The sequence below is a fragment of the Rhinichthys klamathensis genome, unplaced genomic scaffold (assembly GCF_029890125.1).
Source record: "Rhinichthys klamathensis goyatoka isolate OS25496 unplaced genomic scaffold, OSU_Roscu_1.1 h1tg000022l_1, whole genome shotgun sequence".
Classification (NCBI taxonomy): domain Eukaryota; kingdom Metazoa; phylum Chordata; class Actinopteri; order Cypriniformes; family Leuciscidae; genus Rhinichthys; species Rhinichthys klamathensis.
The window spans coordinates 1483610-1509865 of NW_026606573.1; the positions used below are offsets into that span (position 1 = coordinate 1483610).

Consider the following 26256-nt stretch of genomic DNA (forward strand, 5'->3'; position numbering starts at 1 on the left):
TTGCACATACATACATTTTGTGCATACTGTACATAGAACTGTCATTCACCGCTTAAAAGTCAAAAACATAATGGGTAATAATCTCTTTTACATGGGTAACAAGGGCCAGTTAAAAAAACTACGAAATACAAAAAAATGTGTACCTAGTTCAATAAATAAATAAGTAATGTTGTACCTCCTACATGCTTCATCTTTTAAAAAAAGAATTTATTGGAGCAACCGCATAACATTTTTTAAATTGTTAAAACTTATCTGCCCAAATAGGGTTTACTTTATTTAAATTCTGTTTAGTAATTCAGTACACTATACTAGAGCTCACATCCCAGTAAGCACATGTACAGTTCATCACCGAGATCATCTGGAGAGCATTGTGTTCACTTTGATAATATTTGTGTACAAACATCTGATTACCATCTTAAGGAGCAGATTAACATATACAGTGCATTCTAACATCCGTTAGAATATTTGACAAAATTACAGATGAGCACATTAAAAATCTCCTTCCATGTATATATTTATGTATGTGTGTGTGTGTGTTATCTGGGTTCTCTTACGAGAGTATCTCTCGTACTGCGTAATAGCTTACGCTAGGGGAAAAACTCTTTTCCGCGAGATATTGAAGCCAAAAATTATCCTTAATTTTTTATTAATGTAAAACGCTTTGCAGCAGCAAGCAGACATAGGCGAAACAGCTCGCGCGCCTATTGGTTGCTCTGCAGCAAATGCAGCAGCCTATCGAGAGAGACTCTGCGTGACATAATGACCAATGGGGGCAATTCGCGCCCATATCGTCACGTCCCGCCAGAAGGGGCGTGGTCTCACCCTATAAATATGCTCGTTAGGCTGGTACAAGCTGATTTTTACCTCTTCAGCGAAGCACACGCATCGCTGGATCCGGAGTGAGAAGCCGCGCCGTCGAAGCAAGCCATTCAGCGGGACGAGCTCTGGACTCGCTGGCCTCGCCGCCTTCAACTGCCGTACCTGCTGCGCTTTCCGGCGTTCTATATCCTTTTATACTCTGTGTGTATTTACTCTGTTGAGAGTGTTTGCTCGCTTACTTGACGCGACTCACACTTCTCTCACAAAAGAGCTGCGTCTTTTTAAAGATGCCTTCCTGTGGCTCGTGCCGCGCCCCGCTCAGCGATGGAGACCGGCACGTCATCTGTGTTTCCTGCCTGGGTGAGGATTACGCGGCTCTCGCGCTCGCTGACGGCGGATGCCCTCATTGCGAGTTTTTGCCTATGGTGACTCTGAGGACTCGCCTGGCATCATTCTCCGAGCCTTCACCACAGCTGCCGTGGTGCCGCAAGAAGCGCCGCGCTCAGCGCGCTCCCGAGCTCTCTCCAGCCCGCCAAAGCTCGCCGGTTCGCCCGCCAGCTTCGCCGGCTTCGCTCGAGTCGCTCACTGACGGACAACGGCCGCCGCCTGCCGCCGCGTCCGTCCACGAGTTCGACGAACCCACCGAGGCGTGTTCTCTTCTGGCATCCGATAGCGAGGATTGGGCGAGCTCCGTGGACCTCCCCTCCGCTAGCGTTTCCCGCCAGACCACTGGTAAGAGAACCGGCATTGAGACTGAGCTGATGCGTCTGCTCTCTCAGGCCGTGGGAAGCATCGGCCTCGATTGGGAGGCGCCCGCGCAACCGCCGCGCAACAGGCGAGCTCTGTGGACCTCCGCCTTCTGTCCGCGAGTCGTCAAGGAAACGGGCCAGCATCAAGACCGCGAGCCCTAAAAACCGCGGCTAGCTTTCTTTACGTTATAAGAAATCTACCCCGCCCCCCATGGGCGTGCGTCACCGGCAAATGAGAAAAGAGTGTGTTTTAGTCCCCGCCGAGGCCGGACTAATCTCCATTTCTCAAACATTTCTCAGCTCCTAGTTTGAGCGGCTGAAAATGTCATTATTGCAGCAATGAGCCTGTTGTATAACATGCACACCTGCATACAAACGCCGACACACACAAAACTGTGATGACGCTCTCTTATCTGCTTGCAGTGTAGTTCTCCCTGTGGCCCAGTGGCGGAACCTGAAGCTTTCACGTGAGAGACCCGTGTTCGATCCCGGCTCTCGCAGCAGATAAAAATTTAGTCTCGCCGCGGCCAGACTTCCACCGAAACTTTTCGCTCGTTCAGTTGCAGAAAATGCGACTGTTCCAGTGTATTTTGCAGTAAACAAGCTGGTACCACGGCCCGCTTGCCTGCACATAAAGGCCGTTTCCATGGCGACCCAGAAAAATCATGTAATCTTTGTATTTCTGGTTTTCCGGCCACAGCCGATGGTGTTATAAGTGTAATAAAATGCTCACAGCCCAGTGTTCATTTCTACACACAAACACAGCCCGCCACGGTACAGGGCTCGCACAAATGAAATCGACGCATGTCAATTGTGCATTAAATGTAGTGAATGTGCCCACAACCCAGTGCCCACAAACACTACCACGGTTTCTGTAAAACGAAACCAACACAAGTCTTCCTAGCCTCCTAGGAAATCGACGGTGTTTCAGTCTCGCCGTGGCCAGACTTCCACTGAAATTTTCGCACGTTCAGTTCCAGAAAATGTGACTGTTCCAGTGTATTTTGCAGTAAGCAAGCCAGTACCATGCCCGCTTGCCTGCACTCAAATGCTGTTCCCACGGCGACCCAGATTAATCACATAAATGGTGTTTTTTCTGGTATTCCGGCCACAGCCGATGGTGTTATGAGTGTATTGAAAATGCCTACAACCCAGGGCTCATTTCTACACACAAACACAGCCCGCAAAAATGCAGGGCTCGCACAAACAATCCGGCCACGGCCGATGGTGTTATGAGTGTTGTAAGAATGCCCACCCAGTGCCCATTCCCACACCCAGACACAGCCCGCCACGGTGCAGGGCTAGCACAAATAAAATCGACTCAGGTCGATTGTGCAAACAATGTAGTAAACGCGCCCATGTCACCATGCCCGCTCACACTACATGCTGCGTGTCCCTTGGTTTCTGTAAAAACGAAACCAACACACATTCAGTCGGCCATGACCGACAATGTTTTCAGTGTAATAAATGTGCCCGCAGCCCCGCGCCCACATTTTCTCACAGACACGCCGATTCCTACGGGATCTCCCCCGCTCGCTTTTTCTGCACAATCTGCCATAAAAAAGTGATTTTTTATCCGCCCACTGTGATCAGCGCGCCCCCCGCCTCGAACGCTGTAAACACAGTATGTTGTGTTCCCAGTATGCCCGGGCTCTCGAGCTGCCGTTTTATCGCGGCCGGAGCCCGGATTTCATTCTACCTCTAGCTATTCACGCAGATGCGTGGTCAAAGCTTCCCGGGGTATCAGAATGGGTGCTGAACACTATAAAGAGAGGCTATTCGCTACAATTCGCTCGACGCCCGCGTGTCGAAACTACGGTGAAAAACGAAGTGTCTCATCTACTTCGTGCCGAGAAAGCGAAACTACTGAGCAAAGGGGCTATAGAACCTTTATCTCAGGCTCAGAGCGAAGGGGGCCTATACAGCAGATATTTTCTGGTACCGAAAAAGGATGGGGGTCTCAGACCCATTTTAGATCTACGACAGCTGAACAGAGTGCTTGTGAAACGCCAGTTCAGAATGCTTACGACCAGGAAAATCCTTGCGCAAGTGCGCCACGGGGACTGGTTTATGTCGATAGATCTGAAAGACGCCTATTTCCAAATACAAATAGCGTCCCATCACAGGCGATTCTTGAGATTCGCCTTCGAGGGCCAGGCATATCAATACACAGTCCTGCCGTTCGGCCTGTCCCTAGCACCTCGTACATTTACGAAGTGCATGGACGCGGCGCTCGCACCCCTGAGACTTCAGGGCATGCGAGTCCTGAACTACTTGGACGATTGGCTGATTCTAGCTCGATCACGATCGGAGCTCATAGAACACAGGGCCGCATTACTCGAGCACCTCGAGGAGCTGGGCCTCACAGTCAATTGGGCGAAGAGCTCACTGTCTCCCAGTCAGAAAATTTCCTTTCTGGGAACCGTGTTGGAGTCGCTGTCCATGACAGCACGCCTGTCACCAGAGCGCGGGCTAAATATTCAGCGCGGCGCGAAATCCTTCCGCCACGGCGCGATAGTTCCGCTCAAAAGGTTTCAGAAAATGCTGGGGCTGATGGCCTCAGCAGCCTCTGTACTCCAGTTGGGCTTGCTCCGCATGCGCCCACTGCAGATGTGGCTGAAAGCGCGGGTTCCACCCAGGGCATGGACAGCGGGTCTGTTTCGCCTCAGGGTCGACCTTCAGTGTGTTTCAGCTCTGGAACCTTGGAAAATAACCGACTGGTATCAGTCAGGTGTGAGTCTGGGGACCGCTTCGAGTGTGAAGGTGGTGTCTACGGACGCCTCCACCTCGGGGTGGGGAGCGCTGCTCGAGGGCAGACCGCTAGCTGGCCTGTGGTCAGAACGGGAAAAGCTCCTTCACATAAACTGCTTGGAGATGATAGCAGTCGCCAAAGCGCTACGGCGTTTTTGTCCCCAGGTAACAGGCCACCACGTCTTGGTCCGGTCGGACAACATGTCAGTGGTGGCATACATAAATCGCCAGGGCGGCGTCAGGTCACGAAACCTTCACAGGCTGACGGAACGCATCCTGGTCTGGGCTCAGCACAACCTGCTCTCACTGAGAGCAGCGCACGTGCCTGGTCACCTGAATGTGGGACCAGACAGACTGTCCAGGAACAATGTTCCAGCAGGGGAATGGTCGCTGCACCCGCAGACGGTCCAGCTGCTGTGGAAAACGTTTCGGCAGAGCACAGGTGGACCTATTCGCGTCCCACGAAAACACTCATTGCCCGGAGTTTTTCTCGAAAAGCAAGGACGCGCTGGCTCATGTTTGGCCCCGCTGCCCCCTATATAATTTTCCTCCTGTCTCGCTCCTGCCTCAGGTGTTGGAACGAATCAGGGAGAACAGATGCCCAGTGCTGCTCGTAGCTCCGCTCTGGACAAACCAGACGTGGTTCCCTGCCCTGATGCAGCTGACCAGCACTGCCCCATGGCCTGTACCATTGAGGAGAGACCTCCTCTCTCAGGCGGAGGGCTCGATTTGGCACCCTCGCCCGGAGTTGTGGTCCCTGCACGCATGGGCCATCAACGGGTACCCGCTAGCCTCCCAGAAGGAGTGTTAAACACGATCGCGCAGGCTAGAGCTCCGTCTACCAGGCGGCTCTACTCCTCGAAATGGTCTGTTTTCTCTGCATGGTGTCAAGCCCAGAGCTTTTCACCTGTGGAATGCGGGGTTTCGGAAGTGCTTTCCTTCCTTCAAGAGCTACTGGATAAGGGCAGGACCCCATCCACGCTCAAAGTATATGTGGCGGCCATAGCAACGTTTGCAAAACCGGTGTCTGGCCAGTCGCTGGGGAAAAACGACTTAGTCGTGCGTTTCCTTAGGGGAGCTCGGAGGCTGAACCCTCCCAGGCCCCCTTCAGTCCCGACGTGGGACCTTTCCACGGTCCTGGAGGCCATGAAAGGCGCCCCGTTCGAGCCAATCCAGCTGGTGGACATGAAACACCTGTCGTTCAAAACAGTGTTTCTCATGGCTCTCGCTTCAGTGAAGCGCATAGGGGACTTACAGGCGCTTTCAGTAAGCGCGTCGTGTATGGAGTTTGGGCCTAATGACTCGAAGGTCATTCTCAAACCAAAGCACGGGTATGTCCCGAAATCCCTCAATACACCGTTCAGGGCCCAGGTAATTTCCCTGTCCGCCCTTCCGGTTCTCAGTGAGGAGGAGGATGCGAGTCTCCTTTGCCCCGTCCGGGCATTGAGAGCTTATGTGTCACGCTCGTCTGTTTTCAGACAGACGGAGCAGCTTTTTGTTTTGTTTGGCGGGCGTTCCAAGGGACTCGCCGCCTCAAAACAGAGCCTATCCAGATGGATAGTGGATGCCATTGCGCTCGCTTACTCTGCGAAGGGCCTACAGTGCCCGTTGGGTGTCAGAGCGCGCTCCACGAGAGGCGTGGCCTCTTCGTGGGCGTGGTCGAGCGGGGTTTCCCTGCAAGATATCTGTACGGCCGTGGGCTGGGCCTCGCCGTCTACATTTATAAAATACTATAACCTGGAGGTACCCGCCTTACAAGCTAAGCTTTTGGCGGTCTAAAATTCAGTGCTATCTGCCCCGCTGTGCGGCCCAGATGCTGAGTTTACTGCAGCCCCATGAGTGTTGACACACGTATGGCCACCCAGATCAGGCTGAAAGCTTTCACCCTGGCTGCGCGTTTTATTGTCATATGATAGCCCCGCTGGGTGCTTTTTTATAGGGAATGACGCTTCCAGCCTCTCTTCCTCCACTCTATGTGAGTTTATGGTGATTATGCACTACATGAGCCCTGGGCTTCGGCCCCCGGGACTTTGGTGTTGGATCCCTGTACGCACGGCGTGTTGCATTGTGTTCCCCTAGCGTAAGCTATTACGCAGTACGAGAGATACTCTCGTAAGAGAACGTACTCGGTTACTAACGTAACCTCGGTTCTCTCTAGAGAGGGAACGAGTACTGCGTATCTTGCCGTGCTTGGAATACGCTCTGGTTCGCTTCAGCGATAAAAACCAGCTTGTACCAGCCTAACGAGCATATTTATAGGGTGAGACCACGCCCCTTCTGGCGGGACGTGACGATATGGGCGCGAATTGCCCCCATTGGTCATTATGTCACGCAGAGTCTCTCTCGATAGGCTGCTGCATTTGCTGCAGAGCAACCAATAGGCGCGCGAGCTGTTTCGCCTATGTCTGCTTGCTGCTGCAAAGCGTTTTACATCAATAAAAAATTAAGGATAATTTTTGGCTTCAATATCTCGCGGAAAAGAGTTTTTCCCCTAGCGTAAGCTATTACGCAGTACTCGTTCCCTCTCTAGAGAGAACCGAGGTTACGTTAGTAACCGAGTACGATTTCATGCAAAATACAAGATAAAAGGAGTAATGATGTGTTCTTAGAATCACAAATACAGGTGTTATACCCCTACATTTTTTACTATTTTAAAATTCATGTACTGAGATGGACACTGACCTGGAAGTGTTTGATGAAGAGAACAGATACAATGAAGCTGAGCACCAGAGAACCCAGAATCATAGAATTGCAGAACTGCAGTAGCCACACCAATAACAGACTCAACACCTGCATCAGGTACAGAGAGACCACCTGCAGAGAGAAAGAAATGAATATCCAACCTCACATGAACTCCAAAAGGTGGAAGGTCTCCAATATGTGTGTTTTAGCATCACCTGTTTCGCTGTGAAGAAGTCCAGGCAATCCAGAGTAAAGATTATAAGGGCCTGCACCAGCAGGACAAACTGATTGAATTGCCATGTCAAGCAGAAGCAGAAGGTGGAGACGAACACCAGCCACAGCACCACCCTCTGTGGTTGAAAGCATATGATGTTCGACTTAAACCCCCCAGACAACAAAACATACAAAAACCTTGTTCTTTCTTCAGAGCTCATACAATGAGAATTTTTTCAGTGATATACCATATGTCAGGAAAGCAATTAGAGTCTGTGCTGAGAGAACATACTGAGAGAGAACAAATATGTGTTCAGCAGAGTAAATATATCATAAATACATTTGAAATTCACAAAACTATTCCACAGCAGCAAGCAGTCAGAAACATTTATCTCAACTTACTGCCTTTTATTTTCCCTGTCTTTTTCGACGAGTTATTAGACTGGATTATATTTACTTTACATTTGTAATTTTTCTAAAACTTTCTCTTTCTAATTTAGAAATGACTTAACGCAAGCAATTTGTAGGTTCATTTCTGTAAACACTGAAGATTGTAAACACTGTGGCTCTGTGGTGCAATCACAACGGCCATGTCCCAAATGACACCCTTAGCCCTCAATGTCTTTCTCACAGTCCACACATTTGTGATGTAATGCTGCTTTGACTGTCAGGTAGAAGGTCCTAGCGGTCCGCTTTCCTGAAGAGGTTAGCTCCAACCCTAATCAAACACACCTGAACAAGCTAATCAAGGTCTTCAGGATTACTAGAAATGTACAGGCAAGTGAGTGTGATGGCAAAGTGGGAGCTAAACTCCACAGGAAAGTGGACCTTGAGGATCAGAGTTAAGAACCCCTGATCATGGTCTTGTGGACTTAAAGGACACATGTAATAGTCGGCAAGACCGCAAGTGCACATGAAATGTGTCATTTGGGACAGGACCAACATCCCAACCAGCACACTGTCTCAGTGTAAATTTGGGGAAGGGTTTTCTGTAGGGTTGGGGATTGAAAATCAATTCCAATTCTGGAATCGGATACTTGTTATAAAATCTAAATTTTGCTTATTGATTCCCGTGTGTGCGTTTTAATGTGATTTTTAACCATTCAGGTGCAAGAAGATGCGAAAGATAACTCGACTGCACTCGCACACTGTTATCTGCACAGGGCACATCCAGAGTGCGCACACAAAAAGCCACCTTTAATATAGTGCACGAATACCGAATTGAGTTCTCTTTTGTTTCTTCTTGCGCTTGAATGGATAAATACACAAAATTATGTCAAAATATCCTTGAAAACACAGTAAGTTATGTCTTAAGTGAACGTAAACAGTTGAGAAAGAAAACATGTGTAACAGTATATTGGATCCGTGCATTAGGTCTTAAAGTGACAGCAGCTAATAAACCTGCTACCATCTGTGCCATTAATGTAAATCAAACAACAAAGAAAAGAAAAAGAAAATCACTCATGTATCTTGACTGAATACCAGTTTTGTAAACTTAATAAGGATTAATCTTTATTACATTTATAAAAAAGAAAACTATGCAGTGTTATTTTGCATTTGATTTCAATTTCTGAATTTTGTTCAGTTGTATTTATTTGTGCTATTGCTAATTTGTTTATTTGTTCTTTTTGCATAACTGACTGTGAACTTGTCTTTAATAAATGTTAGAAATGAATATTAGTTAGTCTAGTTTATTAGTTAGTTGTTTTTAGGCTGCTGATTTTTGTTCATGGTATTCAGCTGCAACAAAGTTTTGTAAAAAGACAGAATACATATGTTTGATATCTAAATGTTTGACTTTTTTTCCCATATTGTAATCGAAACTGGGAATCGATAAGCATAATCAGAATTGGAATCGCTAAAATTCAAATGATACCAATCCTACTTCTCTGTTTATCCAAACAATGGGAGATGGGAGTGAGTGTTCAGCAATTGTTTGACGAGTTCACACTTACATACAATTAGAGTGGATTAGGTTTAATGCGTATTTGGCGTGCTGTCCGGGGGGGAGGGCTCCGAGCTCGGAGTTTGGCCCGAACCCAGAGTACTCCCCCTATGTAAGTGTTTAGGACTGGAAGTGTGGAGAAGGGGCGGTGGAGGGATGCTGCTAAACTATCAATGGAGTGAGGTGAGATTCCTGAATCTATATATACCTCTTATCATTGATTGCTGGGTGCACTCCACTCGTGTTAATTAACTGAACAAACTTTGTTAATAAAACATCATTTGGTGAAACTAGTGATGCAGAAATTACACACTTCAGTGTTTGATCCATCTCACATAACAGTGATCCGGAGGCAGTAGTTCTCCAGTCAACAGAACGCTGATACTGTGACAGCAGTTCTCGAGAATCGGTTCCAATCAATGGTTGCAACAGTTGTCGAGTCACCAGAAAACTGAACTGAGAACAGTCTTGCATTGTAGATAACTAATGAGTTAACTGCTGATACTATAAGCATGTGTGAACCAAGGACTAGCTCACATTGAACGAGTGAAATTTAAAATCAAAATGCATAGTACAGCTAGTTATATTAAACAACATCTTATTAAAACATGCAAAAACAGTTCAGTCAAGACATTTAAAAGAATTTTAATACTGAGTATGGTTTATGCAGGGTGTCTGTGTCACGGTTGGTAAATCCTATGTCTGCTCCTTGTCTCGTGGTTCTGTTATTGTATGTGTTGTGTGCTGATTAGAGGGGCGTGGCCGCTCATCAGCGCTCGTCAGCAATCACCCGTCATCAGCTGCAGTCTATCATTCATGTGTATATATTCTCATCAACTTCTCATCTCCTTTGTCAGATCGTTGTTTGTGGTTCCCGGTGTGTGTGTTCCCAGTCTTGTTCAGTCGTGTGCTTCTCTTGTTCCGGTTCTTGTTCGTTGGATGTTGGATTACTGTTCGTCGTTGGATTTTCACCACCACTACCACTACACGCTGCACTGTCTTCTGACCATTGGAGTCCCTGCGCTACTAACCTGTTTGCCTGGACTTTGGACTGCCTATCTATCCATCATTTCAATAAAAGAGTTAACTGCAATTGCTTCCGTTTGATCACTCATGACAGAACGATCTGACCAAAGCATGGAAGCAGCAGGAAACTCCTCGTGCTCACTGGACGATTTTGTGAGTAGCAGTATTCAACGAATGGACATTCAAGAAGATAATCTCAACGATACTGCTCGCGCTGTCCTTGCGTTAGTGGCGCAGGTGTCCGGGCTCACCCAACAGCTTCAACATCTTCGTGTTCCCACCGCGCCACTCCCGCCGCTGATTCCCCCATCACCACCAGCGGACCCATCCCAGTCAGAGCCTCGTCTTCCGGTCCCCGAGCCTTACTCAGGTGAAGCAAACTTCTGTCGAGCATTTTTAACCAGATGTTCTATGCATTTCTCCCTGCAACCAAAGACGTTTCAAAAAGAACAGACCAAGGTGGCATTCGTGCTGATGCTTCTGACTGGGAAAGCGGCGCTATGGGGAACAGCGGTGTGGGAGAACCAAGACGAATGCTGTTCCTCGTTCCAGAGGCTCTCCGAAGAGATGCGGCGAGTCTTTGACCGGGCCACGTCAGGAAGAGAGGCTGCAAGGGTACTGGCGGAACTTCGCCAAGGAGAGAGGTCCGTATCTGACTTTTCTATTGAATTGCGAACCCTGAGAGCCGATGGAACGAGGAGGCGCAGTGGGACATGTTCCTGCATGGGCTGGCTGACCGCGTCCAGAAGGAGATCTACGCCCTGGACCTGCCCACCGGACTTAACGATCTCATCGCGCTGGCTCTGAGAGTGGATGCACGGCTGTCTCGAGTCAGCAAAGGTTTTCACCCTGATCGTTTTCCTTGAGGGATCGAGGGGCAGCGTCCAGGAGGCGAGGGCGCGGTCAGCCCCATCCACGATCACGAGCCCATGCAGGTGGCTCGAGCCCGGCTTTCCTGGGAGGAGAAGGAGAGGCGGAGATCCCTGGGCCTTTGTCTATACTGTGGTGGAGCGGGACATTTCGCTTTCAATTGTCCGATTAAAAGGCCCAGCCCGGCAGTAAATATGAGGCTACTGTCGGGTGGGATCTCAGCCGAGAAGACCTCATCGACATCTACCTTCCTCCCGGTAAGGCTCCGATGGTCAACTCACCTCCACGATTGTCGGACACTACTGGACTCAGGGGCGGAGGGTAATTTCATGGACCATTCATTTGCACTAAGATTTCAAATTCCCCTCAAACCCCTTTCACACCAGATCGACGTTCACGCCCTCAATGGACAAAGACTCCCCACGATTTCACTGATCACCGAAGACATCACACTCATCACATCCGGCAATCATTCTGAGACTATTTCCTTTTACATTCTGGACACTCCACTAGCACCCATCGTTCTTGGTCACCCATGGCTCACCCGTCACAACCCCAAAATAGACTGGCAAATCAAATCGGTGGCATCATGGAGCAGTTTTTGTCATAAGTCCTGTCTTGTGTCTGCCTGTCCGTCTGTTCCTGTTCATGTGTTACAGGAGGAGACAGTGGATTTATCAAACGTGCCCACGGAGTATCGGGATCTGAAGGAGGTGTTCAGTAAGTCTCGGGCTGATTCTCTTCCTCCGCATCGTCCCTATGACTGTGCTATAGACTTACTGCCAGGTACGTCTCCGCCTAAGGGCAAGTTATATTCACTCTCTGTCCCAGAGAGAGAAGTCATGGAGAAATACATTTCTGATTCTCTAGCAACGGGATTCATCCGCCCTTCCTCTTCTCCACCAGGGGCGGGGTTCTTTTTTGTGGGGAAGAAAGATGGATCGTTGCGACCTTGTATTGATTACCGGGGGTTGAACAACATCACGGTAAAGAATACTTATCCTTTGCCGTTGATGTCTTCAGCTTTCCAGAGGTTGCAAGGAGCATCTATCTTCACAAAACTGGATTTAAGGAATGCTTATCATTTGGTCCGCATCAGGGAGGGGGATGAATGGAAGACTGCTTTTAACACCCCTAGGGGGCACTTTGAATATTTGGTTATGCCGTTCGGCCTTTCCAACTCCCCAGCGGTCTTCCAAGCACTTGTCAATGACGTGTTGCGAGACATGATCGATCAGTTCATATATGTCTACCTGGATGATATATTGATTTTTTTCTTCGTCTCTCCAGGAACACGTGCAACACGTTCGACGAGTGCTTCAGAGGTTGCTAGAGAATGGGCTTTTTGTCAAGGCGGAGAAATGCGTTTTTCATGCACAGTCCTGCACAGGATCCTGACAAGGTTAACCCTCTGGGAACCAGAAACGCGCCGGCGCGTTTTGCTCGTTTTTTTTCACATAGCAGAAAAATAGACTTAAAGTACTACCATCATTTCTGTTCATATAGAGTTAAGAAATATGAAAAAATAATCTGGTAAATGTCTACTTTTTTTATGTGCCCACATACAATCGAAATAAAATATTGTGCTTTTGTAAAATAAAGAAAATAAACAGGGTGTGCCTTCTGCCTCTCAGTCACCGTGAACTTTTTTTCTGGAGCACGTCTCTAATCTTCAACACAACTCAGCTAATACTATTCACCCAGCCATAAGCAATATATCTTTTAAATCATTTGAGTTTGTACTTTTAAATGATCCGATTCAAAACTAAAATTAATATTCTCCGTTTATGTCATCTATATAAAAAGAGAGACGTGTCAGCCCGTCTCATTATCGTTCTCGAGCTGATTATCTCTGGTAATGTGACATGCCCACGGAGAGCACGCGCTATTCAAATGCAAATATGTGAAGCAACACATTGAGACATGTTAACGCCCATAAACTCTGAAAACACACATTATTTTTTAATCAGATTAATCTACTGTCGTCTTGCGCGGCTATATGAGGAACAATCCTGGGACATTTACCACTGGGTTTATTTTCACTTCGAGGATGAACAGATTCAGCTGAGAAGAAAGTGTTTTTTGCAAGTGCTTTGTTCTAATCGCGATATAGAATAACGTAGTGTCTGTAAACGGAAAAATAGCATACTGTTTAAAATGTGAATCATGTTTGTGTGTGTGTGTGAATGAATGAATGAATGAATGAATGAATGAATGAATGAATGAATGAACGCACAGATACGCACTGTTACAGACTAAATAACAGACAACATTTCGTTGACTCGTTTTGGATAAAGTTTTTACTCTAAAATAGACATCAAATAAGTTTTTTTAGGAGTTTCTGCTCATATGTTAAATATATAGTATGTTTTGTCAATAAACTAATCAACTAAGATGTTATAGTGTTTGTTCAAGCTATATCAAAATAATGAATCCTCAACTTTGAAATATGTATGATCAAACTAAGACATTTATGGAGAAAGACAATTTTCTTTTCAAGATGTTTCCAACTCTAACTTTGAACTTTGAACTGAAATAAAACAATGTCTATATGGTGAAGGGTGTGTGATAGAAGTGTCCAGACGTATGCACCCTGTATTTTCCTTATATAAATCCAAACAATCTAAAAGCCATTCTTTTTTAAATCTCCTAATTCTTTGTGCAAGGCTCCTGTAATGATATGGCCTGATAGCACCTAATAGGGCCATTATGGGGAGGGTCTTTGTCTTTCTCAGGTGTGGAATGCCACACATATTAATGAGAGATCACGCCTCCTGCATACAGCTTTCTCAAACAAAACACGTCATTAAAAATGTAAAAGACTTTATTGACTTATCTGAATGAGTAGTCAGGATGATTCTCACATAGTTTTGGAGCAAATATTCTAGGCTATGTGATACAATTTTCAAAAGTCTTGTGAAGAAATAATCAATATGTGTTTTGTGGTCTTATTTCAGCAACTTTCATTTTTATTTTTTTCAATAACCACGCATAAACATTATTCTATTAAAAATACAAACATGTACATACATGTCGCTCAGATATCATGGTAGCCAAGTTTGTGCTATATAGAGTGAATTTACACCTTTGCCATTAACATGTTTATAAATAACTGAAAAAAGCACAAATGTCAGTGAATGTCAAAACATCCCAAGGGCCCCAAAAACACTCTGGTCCCCAGAGGGTTAAGGCTGTGGTGAATTGGCCAAGTCCAGATTCCCGTAAGGCCCTACTGAGGTTTCTGGGGTTCGCCAATTTTTACCGGCGTTTTATTCGCAATTTCAGCCGACTAGCCGCGCCTCTGACCGCCTTGACCTCCCCCAGAACGACGTTCAGGTGGTCAGACGCAGCAGAAGCTGCGTTTGCCAAACTGAAGGTATGCTTCGTTTCAGCCCCCATCCTGATAACCCCTGATCCATCACGTCAGTTCGTGGTGGAGGTCGATGCGTCAGAGGTGGGGGTAGGTGCAGTGTTATCCCAGCGCTCTCCTTCAGACGACAAGATGCACCCTTGCGCGTTTTTTTCGCATCGTTTATCCCCTGCCGAAAGCAATTATGACATTGGCAACAGAGAGTTGTTGGCGGTCAAGTTAGCTTTGGAGGAGTGGCGCCACTGGTTAGAAGGGTCAGGGGCACCTTTTATCGTCTGGACCGACCACAAGAATCTGGAATACATTCGTACTGCTAAAAGACTTAATTCCAGGCAGGCTCGGTGGGCTCTTTTTTTCGGACGTTTTGACTTTACTCTCTCGTACCGCCCGGGTTCCAAAAACATCAAACACGATTCTTTATCGCGCATTTTTGACCGTTCCGATCGCCCGTCTACTCCCGAGTGCATTTTACCAGAGAATCTATTCATCTCTACACTCACATGGGAGGTCGAATCGAAGGTCAAGAAGGCCTTAGAAGGGGTAACGCCTCCGACTCGTTGTCCACCGAACCGTTTGTTTGTGCCGGAGAGTTTACGGTCCAGCGTCATTCAGTGGGGTCATTGTTCCAATGTGGCTTGTCATCCAGGAGTCAATCGTACTATGTTTTTGGTTAAGCAACGATTCTGGTGGCCTCTCATGGCTCGTGACGTTCACAGTTTTGTATTGGCTTGCTCAGTTTGTGCCACGGGTAAGACTTCCAATCAACCTCCAGATGGGTTACTCCAACCGCTGCCGGTGCCTTCGAGACCCTGGTCCCATATCGCGCTAGATTTTATCACCGCCCTCCCACCCTCCCAGGGTCACACGGTAGTTTTGACCGTGGTGGACCGGTTCTCGAAGGCGGCCCATTTCATTCCCTTGCCCAAATTACCTTCAGCCAAGGAGACAGCGTTGGTTGTCGTTGACCACATCTTTCGGCTTCATGGCCTCCCGACAGACGTGGTTTCTAACAGAGGACCCCAATTTGTGTCCAAATTTTGGCGAGAGTTTTATAAACTTCTGGGGGCGACTGTCAGTCTGTCCTCTGGGTTCCATCCCCAGAGCAATGGTCAAACTGAGCGAGCCAACCAAGATTTGGAGAGAACGTTGCGATGTTTAGTGTCCAAGAATCCTTCCTCCTGGAGTCAGCAATTGTCTTTGGTGGAGTACGCCCACAACACGTTGCCAGTGTCATCCATGGGCCTATCACCATTTGAGTGTAGTGTAGGTTACCAGCCACCAATTTTTTCTAGTCTGGAATCCGAAGTCGCGGTCCCCTCCGCCCACGCCTTCGTCCAGAGGTGTTACCGCACTTGGACTAGAGCCCGTGAGACTCTACTCTAAGTGGGGGCGCGCACCAAGGCCAAAGCCGATCACCACCGGCGGAGGCCTCCCGTATACGTCGTCGGTTCTAAAGTGTGGCTTTCTACCAAGGACATTCCTCTCCGCTCCGTTTCAAATAAGCTTGCACCTAAATTTATCGGCCCATTCTCTGTCACCAAAATCATTAGTCCGGTGACAGTCCGCCTTAATCTTCCCCCAGTGTACAGGAGGATTCATCCCGTCTTTCACGTTTCCAAAATTAAGCCCGTATTTTTTGCTCGTATTAATCCGCCTTTCCCGGTCCCCCCCCCCCCGCCGCGTCTGGTAGATGGGGAACCTACTTATTCGGTCAATCGTGTTCTGGACTCGAGACGGAGGGGGCGCGGATTCCAGTACTTGGTGGACTGGGAAGGTTACGGTCCGGAGGAGAGAAGTTGGGTACCGGCTAGAGACATCCTGGATCACTCCCTTATCGATGATTACAATCGGCAGGTAAGGGAGTCTGGGAACGCCAGGAGGCGTTCCTAGGGAAGGGGGTCCTGTCACGGTTGGTAAATCCTATGTCTGCTCCTTGTCTCGTGGTTCTGTTATTGTATGTGTTGTGTGCTGATTAGAGGGGCGTGGCCGCTCATCAGCGCTCGTCAGCAATCACCCGTCATCAGCTGCAGTCTATCATTCATGTGTATATATTCTCATCAACTTCTCATCTCCTTTGTCAGATCGTTGTTTGTGGTTCCCGGTGTGTGTGTTCCCAGTCTTGTTCAGTCGTGTGCTTCTCTTGTTCCGGTTCTTGTTCGTTGGATGTTGGATTACTGTTCGTCGTTGGATTTTCACCACCACTACCACTACACGCTGCACTGTCTTCTGACCATTGGAGTCCCTGCGCTACTAACCTGTTTGCCTGGACTTTGGACTGCCTATCTATCCATCATTTCAATAAAAGAGTTAACTGCAATTGCTTCCGTTTGATCACTCATGACAGTCTGATTGTATTTTTTTCCCTGCCGGGGTGATAGCGTTACATATCAATAACGTCATTATGTGATGATGTGAAAGAACCGTTGAATACATTTTTTTTAACCAGAAACAAGCTGTTCGAAAGAACAAATTCACTAAAAAGAATTGGACTTCCCATCAATAATGGATATCATTTGATAGTGGTTACTGAATAGACATCTAAATTTATGAGGACAGACGATTACCTGGTGAATAGGTTTTAGCTGTGGCCTTAAGTAGCAGGTTATGGCAGCCACCTGAAGAGCAAAGAAAGGTATTGACCAGTTCTCCCTTAGAGAGATGGTAAACTCCACGCGTGTGGTGTCCACTCTGTACACAAATGAAGAATGCAATCAAGCACAAAGAAAAAACACAGGCACAAGAAGAAAAAAAAAAGACTTAATGTGTCATTTTTTCAATGCTGCGATATGTTCTACAATTCCAGCTTAAAATGCAGAGAAGTCATTCGTGAGTTTCCTAAAAATGTGTTATGTAATCAAAACATTGCTCTTTTTGATTGAGCTTCCATGCCAACTCAAACAATAGTTTGGGGTGTGGACTATCTGTATCTGTATTATTTTGAACATTAAATACTGACATTGTACATACATCCTAATATCCTAAAGCCCTAAATGTCCTTGAGAGATTGAAACCATATTTTAGAGAAACATATCGGCATTCACAATTACCTAAATACAGATACTCACTGCATCACAATAAGCATTTATTCACACCAGATTGCAAAGGTGAGATTTGTGTGCATGAAAGATTGATTGTAATCTTGTTGAGCGCACACATACCTGTTCAGAATGTACCAGACTCCACTGAGGGCCCCAGCCAGCCATGAGTCACTGAGTAACCAGCTAGTGATAAAGAGAGCGAAGACATACACTGTCTGCAAAGCAAACACTGTGTAGATGTAGAAATAAATTGGCTCCAAGTAGGTCTGCAAAATAAACACACAGGTTGGAAAAGCCCAAGACAATCTATACATCTTACTAAGAAAACAGAAGTGATTGAACACCTGTATTGGAAGTATTCTGTACAAAATGCTAAGGAACACTTCCTGGTAGATGTTCATACGCTGTAGGATGTTTATTGTCCTCTTGGATTCAGTAGTGTTGTCATGAATAAGCTCATAAAGACCTGTGAACATAAGAACACACACAACCCCAGTAAACTTTGACTGTTACGCTTAGCATGAACTCAAAACTAATTTAATTAGTCCTAACTCTTACTTAACTCTTAACTTAGTTTTCACACACACACACACAAAAAAAAGGTTTCAAGCCAGTTATTTACACTCACCGGCCACTTTATTAGGTACCCCATGCTAGTAACGGGTTGGACCCCCTTTTGCCTTCAGAACTGCCTCAATTCTTCGTGGCATAGATTCAACAAGGTGCTGGAAGCATTCCTCAGGGAGTTTGGTCCATATTGACATGATGGCATCACACAGTTGCCGCAGATTTGTCGGCTGCACATCCATGATGCGAATCTCCCGTTCCACCACATCCCAAAGATGCTCTATTGGGTTGAGATCTGGTGACTGTGGAGGCCATTTTAGTACAGTGAACTCATTGTCATGTTCAAGAAACCAATTTGAAATGATTAGAGCTTTGTGACATGGTGGAAGTAGCCATAAGAGGATGGGTACATGGTGGCCATAAAGGGATGGACATGGTCAGAAACAATGCTCAGGTAGGCCGTGGCATTTAAACGATGCCCAATTGGCACTAAGCGGCCTAAAGTGTGCCAGGAAAACATCCCCCACACCATTACACCACCACCACCAGCCTGCACAGTGGTAACAAGGCATGATGGTTCCATGTTCTCATTCTGTTTACGCCAAATTCTGACTCTAACATCTGAATGTCTCAACAGAAATCGAGACTCATCAGACCAGGCAACATTTTTCCAGTCTTCAACTGTTCAATTTTGGTGAGCTCTTGCAAATTGTAGCCTCTTTTTCCTATTTGTAGTGGAGATGAGTGGTACCCGGTGGAGTCTTCTGCTGTTGTAGCCCATCCGCCTCAAGGTTGTGCGTGTTGTGGCTTCACAAATGCTTTGCTGCATACCTCGGTTGTAACGAGTGGTTATTTCAGTCACTGTTGCCCTTCTATCAGCTCGAACCAGTCTGGCCATTCTCCTCTGACCTCTGGCATCAACAAGGCATTTCCGCCCACAGAACTGCCGCTCACTGGATGTTTTTTCTTTTTCGGACCATTCTCTGTAAACCCTAGAGATGGTTGTGCGTGAAAATCCCAGTAGATTAGCAGTTTCTGAAATACTCAGACCAGCCCTTCTGGCACCAACAATCATGCCACGTTCAAAGTCACTCAAATCACCTTTCTTCCCCATACTGATGCTCGGTTTGAACTGCAGGAGATTGTCTTGACCATGTCTACATGCCTAAATGCACTGAGTTGCCGCCATGTGATTGGCTGCTTAGAAATTAAGTGTTAACGAGCAGTTGGACAGGTGTACCTAATAAAGTGGCCGCTGAGTGTATATATATATATATGCACTAAGCACTCAGAATTCTTTGATTAATATAAAATTCTAAAGAACAGTATTTATTTGAAATCGAAATCGTTTGACATTATAATATTATGAAAGTCTTTAATCTTCACTGTCACTTTTGATTAATTTAACTGACATGCTTAGTACATGAAGTACACTTAATTACAATCTTGATACACTTTATTTTACGTAGCTTATCCCTGTGTAATATTATGTAATTGCAATGTAATTAGGAAGCTACCGCATGTATTTAAGCAGAGAACTAGTGAGTTAATTGAAACTAAAGTACATATGGATAAGGTATGTAGATACACATGAAGTACACTTAAGTACAATCTTGATACACTTTATTTTACGTCGCTTATACCTGTGTAATATTCTGTAAATGTAATGTAACTAAGAAGCTACTGCATGTATTTAAGCTGTGAACTAGTAGGTTAATTCAAATGGATAAGGTATGTAGATACACATGAAGTGCACTTAAGTACAACCTTGATACACTTTATTTTATGTTACATACGTGTAACAGCCTACAGAAGGTACAAAATGACCATGTGTAACTGCAGGCTTTTTTCACACCTTAGTAAAATATTTAAGTACTTGTTACATTGAGTAGTACAAAGTACTTTCTTATATAATTACATTGTACCAAGTCGGTAACACGCATGTAACCGACTCGGCCTGTTACATATGTGTAACAGTAGCTGCCTATTACATGTGTGTAATTACAATCTGTAAGCACAGGCTGTTCCATAACTTAGTTACATGTTAATTATATTTTGTTACATGTTATTACAACGTCTACTACTAAGTAATTAATTAAGTAATTACTCTGTATCACGGACACCGTAAAATAAAGTGTTACCGACTTTTTTGACAAAATGTATTAGTATATTTTGCCTTTGTATAGCAGTTTGGCTTATATAATAATTAGAGCTCCTATGCAGACAATAATTCTTTGATAATACTTACTTACAATACAACAATGATTTGAAAGGTGTTCACTATTGTAAATGTGGGTCGAAATTACCACTAAATGGAATAATGGAAGAGAATTTCAAAATTTCAAAACAACCTCAACTTTCTTTATACTACTGCAGATAATACTACAGCTGTGACATTTTACAGTAATCAATTTCAGTGATTGCTTAATACAAAAGCAATGTTCTGAACATGCTTTTACATACTATAAGTACAAAGGCCCAATTGTAGTGGTGTCTAGAGAACAGCTTTTGGCATCGCTGCGGTTCTTACCATTTCAATCTCAAAGGGCAATGACCTAATTGTATTTGTTTTTCAGTGTAGGAGCACAAAGAAAATCCATTCCAAATGGGGCTGTTAAGCCAATTAGCATGAGCAAAGACCATTTAGAGCAAAGTTGTGCATTTCCTTTCCATTTTCTGAGACCAGTCACACTGATATGGTTACGTAATGAGACATTCCTTCGATAGCTCTCAGATTACATAAGTGATAATGGAAACCAAACAGCATAGTACAAGAAAATTGCTGTTATGGACAGAGCTAAAACAAAAAAAAGCTTAGGCCTAGTAAGAAAATGGGATCATAGTAATGATCATACTTGAAAATGTTTTACACTTACAGACAGTGATTATAAAATAATAACTGCCCTATAGGAGCAATATTACTACATAAAAAAAAACTAAGAACTAGAATAGTTCACCCTATAATGAAAATTAAGTCTTCATTTACTCACCCTGTTGTTGGTCTATAGGCATTTGACTTTCTTTCTTTTATGGACCACAAAAGGACAATTTTACAATTTTTTAAAGTGTTCTTGCGCTCATCCATATAATAGCAGTGAATGACAGTGAATAGAAGCATCAAGATTTGTAAAAAATTGCAAAAAGTATCACAGAATTATCCCATGCAACACACTGTATATTCCAAGTGTTCTGGGGGTATAAAATAGGCTTTAGTGGAAAAACAAACAGAAATTGTATGTATTATTCAACAAAATTCTTGACCTTGGCCGTTGCTCCTTAGTGCACGGCTACACACAGTACACGTTCCTAAGATTCTATTAGCGCTGCAGTTCACTCCTCGCTCAGAAAAAAACAATTCATGAGGAATCAAGATAAAAGCAAAACACAACATTAAATACAACACCTAGAATTCCCCCCCAAAAAAGTATCTGTGCATCTTCTTCACTAAGTCCAATATCACCAGACCGGAACTCCGTTTGTCTGACAGATGTGAACACAATAACTCCTTGTTGTGATGAACACAACAGATATATTCACCTCAGAGAAGAAGGTACATTAGATGTTTGGCTATTTTATGTCTCATTTTTGTTAATCTTGATTTCTCACAGGTTTGATTTTCACTAAACCATTTCATATACTCCAAGAACACTTGGAATCTACGGCATGCGTCACATGATATTTTACAAAGCTTGATACTGGTTGGTATTCACTGCCATTAAATGGTCCGTTGTGGTCCAAATGCCATTGTGGTCCATAAAAGAAAGAAGGCCATACGGCATTAGAACAACACCAGGGTGGGTATGTGGGATGACATTATGCAAGGGTGATCGTAGAGTCGTATCTTGTGAGTAGATATCTTTACCTTGCTGTACAGAAGGGGCCTTCAACATCTGTTTGTAGTAGGAGTAATAAAGGCCACATTCTGTCCGGAAGGAGATTTCACGCTCGACTTCCTACAAATGCAAGAAGAGAGGATAAGATTCAGTAAAAATGAACTATGACAAGAAGCACAACAGGAGTAAATGGTGTCAAAATGAAATACATTTCCCATCTGAAAAAGAAATCAGTGCAGCTATCTGCCCAGAATAAACTGAGATTTCATTCGCAATAAAAGCCTCGAGGAAGAAAAAAACAGGTGTTGTAAATATGGTTTTATAGTGGAAGCTGTTTTCAGAACTAAACAACATCCCGACAAAAAAAGATCCATATGCTCCTCAAGATTAGAATTGCATGACATTTGGTTTTGGTTTGAAGAGACGTGTTACACTTTTATTTTTCTTAATAAAACAGCCTTAAACCTTTTTCTTCTGAAAAACTCAAACTCAAAAAAGTATAATAATGACTTGAGTACTATAGAATATAACACAATGGAGAGATAACACAACTGAACAAGTGACCAATACTGCTTGTCCTTACACAAAGAGCACACATTCACATCTTCATTCCACAACATTTCTTAGCAACAAAGATCAAGACAGATCCTGCTTCTGCTTACCTTTAAGTGTGAAAACCACAGCAGGTTCTCGTGTATAGAATAAACACACCATGCATGAAACAGCCCAATAACCCCTGCCAACAGTAATCCTGCTGCTATGACAACAGCCGGCCAACAGTTTTGTCCAGAAATGTGATTCCATGAATGCTTTAGGCACTCTTCTGTGCCCCTCTGCCCACTCTTGTAATCCCTCGGATTGTCTTTTGCCCCAAACTTTAGCAAAGGTGGTCTATCCAGGGCGGTCCCTACATTATCATTCGAATTGCTCTTCCTCCTGCTACGAACCCTCATTCTCAAGGACTATTATCCTACGTCTTTCCAGTCTTTCCTAAATGTCCCTCTCTCTTTCCCTGTTTGAGACCGCAAGCTCTTTTGTTTATCGGTCTTTCCAGAATTTCATGCCCAAAAACTTCATAGCACATGTATTAAAACAATAAAACAAAACCTCATGAGATCATTCTAAGCTCCAGTCGCCACCAAACAGCAATCTGCCGGAGGAACATTTTACATGTGATCAGAGAGGGGCTGAGACAGGGGGAAAGGCATGTGGGCCGCACAACTGGTGACCTCTTGAAAGTCAGGGAAAAAATATATAAAAAAGAAGGGGGAAAAAAAGCTTGGAACATCATTAAAAAAAAAAGGTTTAAGAGCATTTGCAAAAACAGTTATTTGAACAAACGATGGAACAATGTCCAGCTTGAAATTAAGACCGTCGTGGACATGACTTCATACGCAACGCATTTAGGAGCGTCCCAAAAGCATTTGTCTCCTGCTGTAGTGCGGCGTCCCAGAGGAAAAACAAACACGTGACTTCAAACGCCTTTGTTCAAAAATCATGGCAATATCGTCAATTACGAAACTTAAGATACCAACAACACCTGCTGAGAACATTTACAAAGCCCCTGTGAAATTTACCGCTGGTTTCCATTAGAAAAGTGGAAACGATTATAAAAATAACATGGAATCTGTGTTTCTAACATGGCTCTCTGCAGTAACATTTGATTAGCTGCTAACCACATTCCCACAGGTCTTCCTCTGAAACAGAACAGGTGATTTATTTGCCTGCAAATAAAGCACACTCTTCCTCAAATGCTCACTTGAGGCTTTCTTCAACCGAAGAATGAAAGAAACATATGGGGACAAAAGCTGTGGTCATCCAGTCCCTAAAGCTTCCAGTCACGTTCCGAAAAGCAAGAGTGCAGATGAAAGTAGGATGACTCATAAGCAAGTCATAAATACCAGCCAGCGTGCATGAGTTTCCTTTTTCCACTGCTGTCGCACTCTGACTTAATTTTAAACCTGAGATGACCTTTTGTGCTATGCATTCCACGTGCACCACTATATAAACCAGGCGTAACTGTTATGTCTCATATATAAAAATAATTATTACTATTACAGCAGTGTCTCCTTCATCTGGACCCCATTTTAGAGCTTGGAGTCTCTATTAACAAGTTGAATCTGGTGGGTTTAATTAGGAAGAAAACCAAAATGTTTAGTGATGGGGTCCTCCAGAAATTGGGTTTAGAATCATTCGTTTACAGTGTCAAATTTATGTTGCGTCTTTAGCCTAGATGAAGAATGTACCGTACTGTAATCAGGAACTCGTTCAGGATACAGTAATTATTAAATATGCTCTTCAGACTAAATGTTCTTCAAAGAATCCTGACATCACATTCTGAAAGAAAAGGGCTCTTATCTGGTGTTATGAAGTGTAGTGCATTGTCAATCAGAGTATTTATGAGATGCAGTGTGTTCTGAGAAGAAAAATAATCTGAGCAAAAAATGTTCAATGCTTGCATAAAAGCAGCAGGTTTGGCTGCTGTTAGCTTCACTAAATGAAAACTAGGCCTTGGTTCCACAAGTAACATTAAAATAAAAAAATAAAAAGGGCTCTCAAATTGCATGGCACCATAAATAAATAAAATAAATAAATAAATGGTGATTTATTGCAAAATCAGCGGCGGTAAATCCTGCATTGATTGGGAGATGTGGTTAAACTACTCCTGATCTGCTTTATTTTAATGAGCGATCTGGGATAGATGGACATGCTGATTTATCCAACTGAACATGACATAACTTTTTTGGCATGGTGGTTTCATCTGTTTTAGGTCTGGAAGTCATAACATGATCTGCAGCGCAAACTCTGGCTAAATGTTTATGTGACTGTTATGCCAAAGAGGGAAATTATCTTTCAGCACATATGGAAAACAATTATTTTACAAGAGGAAATGCATGAAAAATAGGACAGATGAGAACACCATCACTGACTAAACGCAACCACACATTATGAATCTAGATCTCTTGAGCTGTTATTTATATTAGTCAAGTAGCCTAAGAACACTACAAAGAAAAGACCTCTGTCTTTTCACCAAAGACCGAAAAGAAAATGAATCCCAAATGGAAGGTTGTATCACTTTGTTTCAGAACACTGAACATAAAAAGCTCTTTACCTTTATATTGGAAAACCACAGGTCATTTTCATGAAGTGTAGCCACATAGATGCAGCATAGCAAGCCCAGACTAACTCCCACTATTGAGCCAATGGTTATACACAATATTGTCCACCATGAGAATCCACCTGGAGAGAAAGACAACATTATCACTTGGAGTCGGACCACAATATTAAACAATCCACATGGTAAACAAGAGACATGCACACTGATCTATGGTCAATATTATATGGCTATTTATGTATAATATTTGTATACTGTATTAGCCTATTCATTTTGGTAACACTTTATTTTGATGGTCCCCTTTAGACATTCTGTTGACTATAAGTTATGTTGCACCTACATGTCAATTAACTCTCATTAGAGTATTGGTTTAGTGTTAGTAGGCTGTTAGGGGTAGGGGAAGGATTAGAAGAATAAGGGGTTAGGGTTAGTAGAATAAGCTGGCATGCACTTTCAAAGTGACTTAATGTCAGTAGAATGTCGGTTGGACGAGCATCACAATAAAGTGTTAGCAGATTTTAAGCAGACAGTCTACTAATAATCTACTAATACTCTAATGAAAGTTAGTTGACATGTAGGTGCAACGCAACATATAATCAACAGAATGTATAAAGAGGACCATCAAAATAAAGTGCAACCTTTATTTTTGTTATTATATTATATAAAACTATGCCTAATGTATAAAAGTGTTTTGCACTTTGATACATGTAAACAATCGTTAAATACTTTACATGCTGATATTCACATCTCAAGGCTCTGGCTTAAACTTAAAGGGATACTCCACCCAAAAAAAAAAAGAAAATTCACTCACCCTCATGCCGTCCCAAATATAGATGATTTTCTTTCTTCAGATGAACACAAATGAATTTTATATAGAAAACTAATCCATCTCTGTGAGTCCACATAATGCAAATGAATAGTAACTTAAAATTTCACGTTTCAAAAACCAAACAAAGCGATTATGACGGTAACCCATACAATCCTAGGGGATGAATAAATGTCTTCTGAATTTCACAGATTAGTCCCAAACTAAAATACATGTTTGAGCTGTTTTAACTGAAAGCAACTTGCACTGGCATTTCTTAAAATATGTCAGTGCTATTGTTTTGTCTCAATATTCACACCAGTAATGGGTTTTTTTCTAAGGTACGTTTAAAAAAATTAAAATAAAAAAAATAACCTACTTAAATGTCCTAATTTAACTGAGGACTAATCCTGTCTAAATCTGAACCCTGTCTGTGAAACCGGGCCCTATGTTTTGCTTCAAAATTATTCATG

The 26256-nt window shown here is 44.0% G+C and overlaps 1 protein-coding gene across 2 annotated transcripts in view; it reads right to left on the reverse strand.

Annotated features, from left to right (window-relative positions):
• dpy19l3 (dpy-19 like C-mannosyltransferase 3) overlaps nucleotides 1-26256 on the reverse strand; it is a 57398-nt gene that overhangs the window by 29580 nt on the left and 1562 nt on the right. Inside the window, exons 3-9 of one of the 2 annotated variants that reach the window (XM_056242577.1) lie at nucleotides 24976-25103; nucleotides 21893-21983; nucleotides 17808-17929; nucleotides 17584-17729; nucleotides 16990-17113; nucleotides 7217-7351; nucleotides 7002-7133 (exon numbers count right to left, since the gene is read on the reverse strand). In XM_056242577.1, the coding sequence (XP_056098552.1) occupies nucleotides 7002-7133; nucleotides 7217-7351; nucleotides 16990-17113; nucleotides 17584-17729; nucleotides 17808-17929; nucleotides 21893-21983; nucleotides 24976-25103 (878 nt within the window). Of the gene's footprint in view, nucleotides 1-7001; nucleotides 7134-7216; nucleotides 7352-16989; nucleotides 17114-17583; nucleotides 17730-17807; nucleotides 17930-21892; nucleotides 21984-22525; nucleotides 22840-24975; nucleotides 25104-26256 lie in introns of those variants that run through there. The other variant, XM_056242568.1, reaches the window with a different exon arrangement.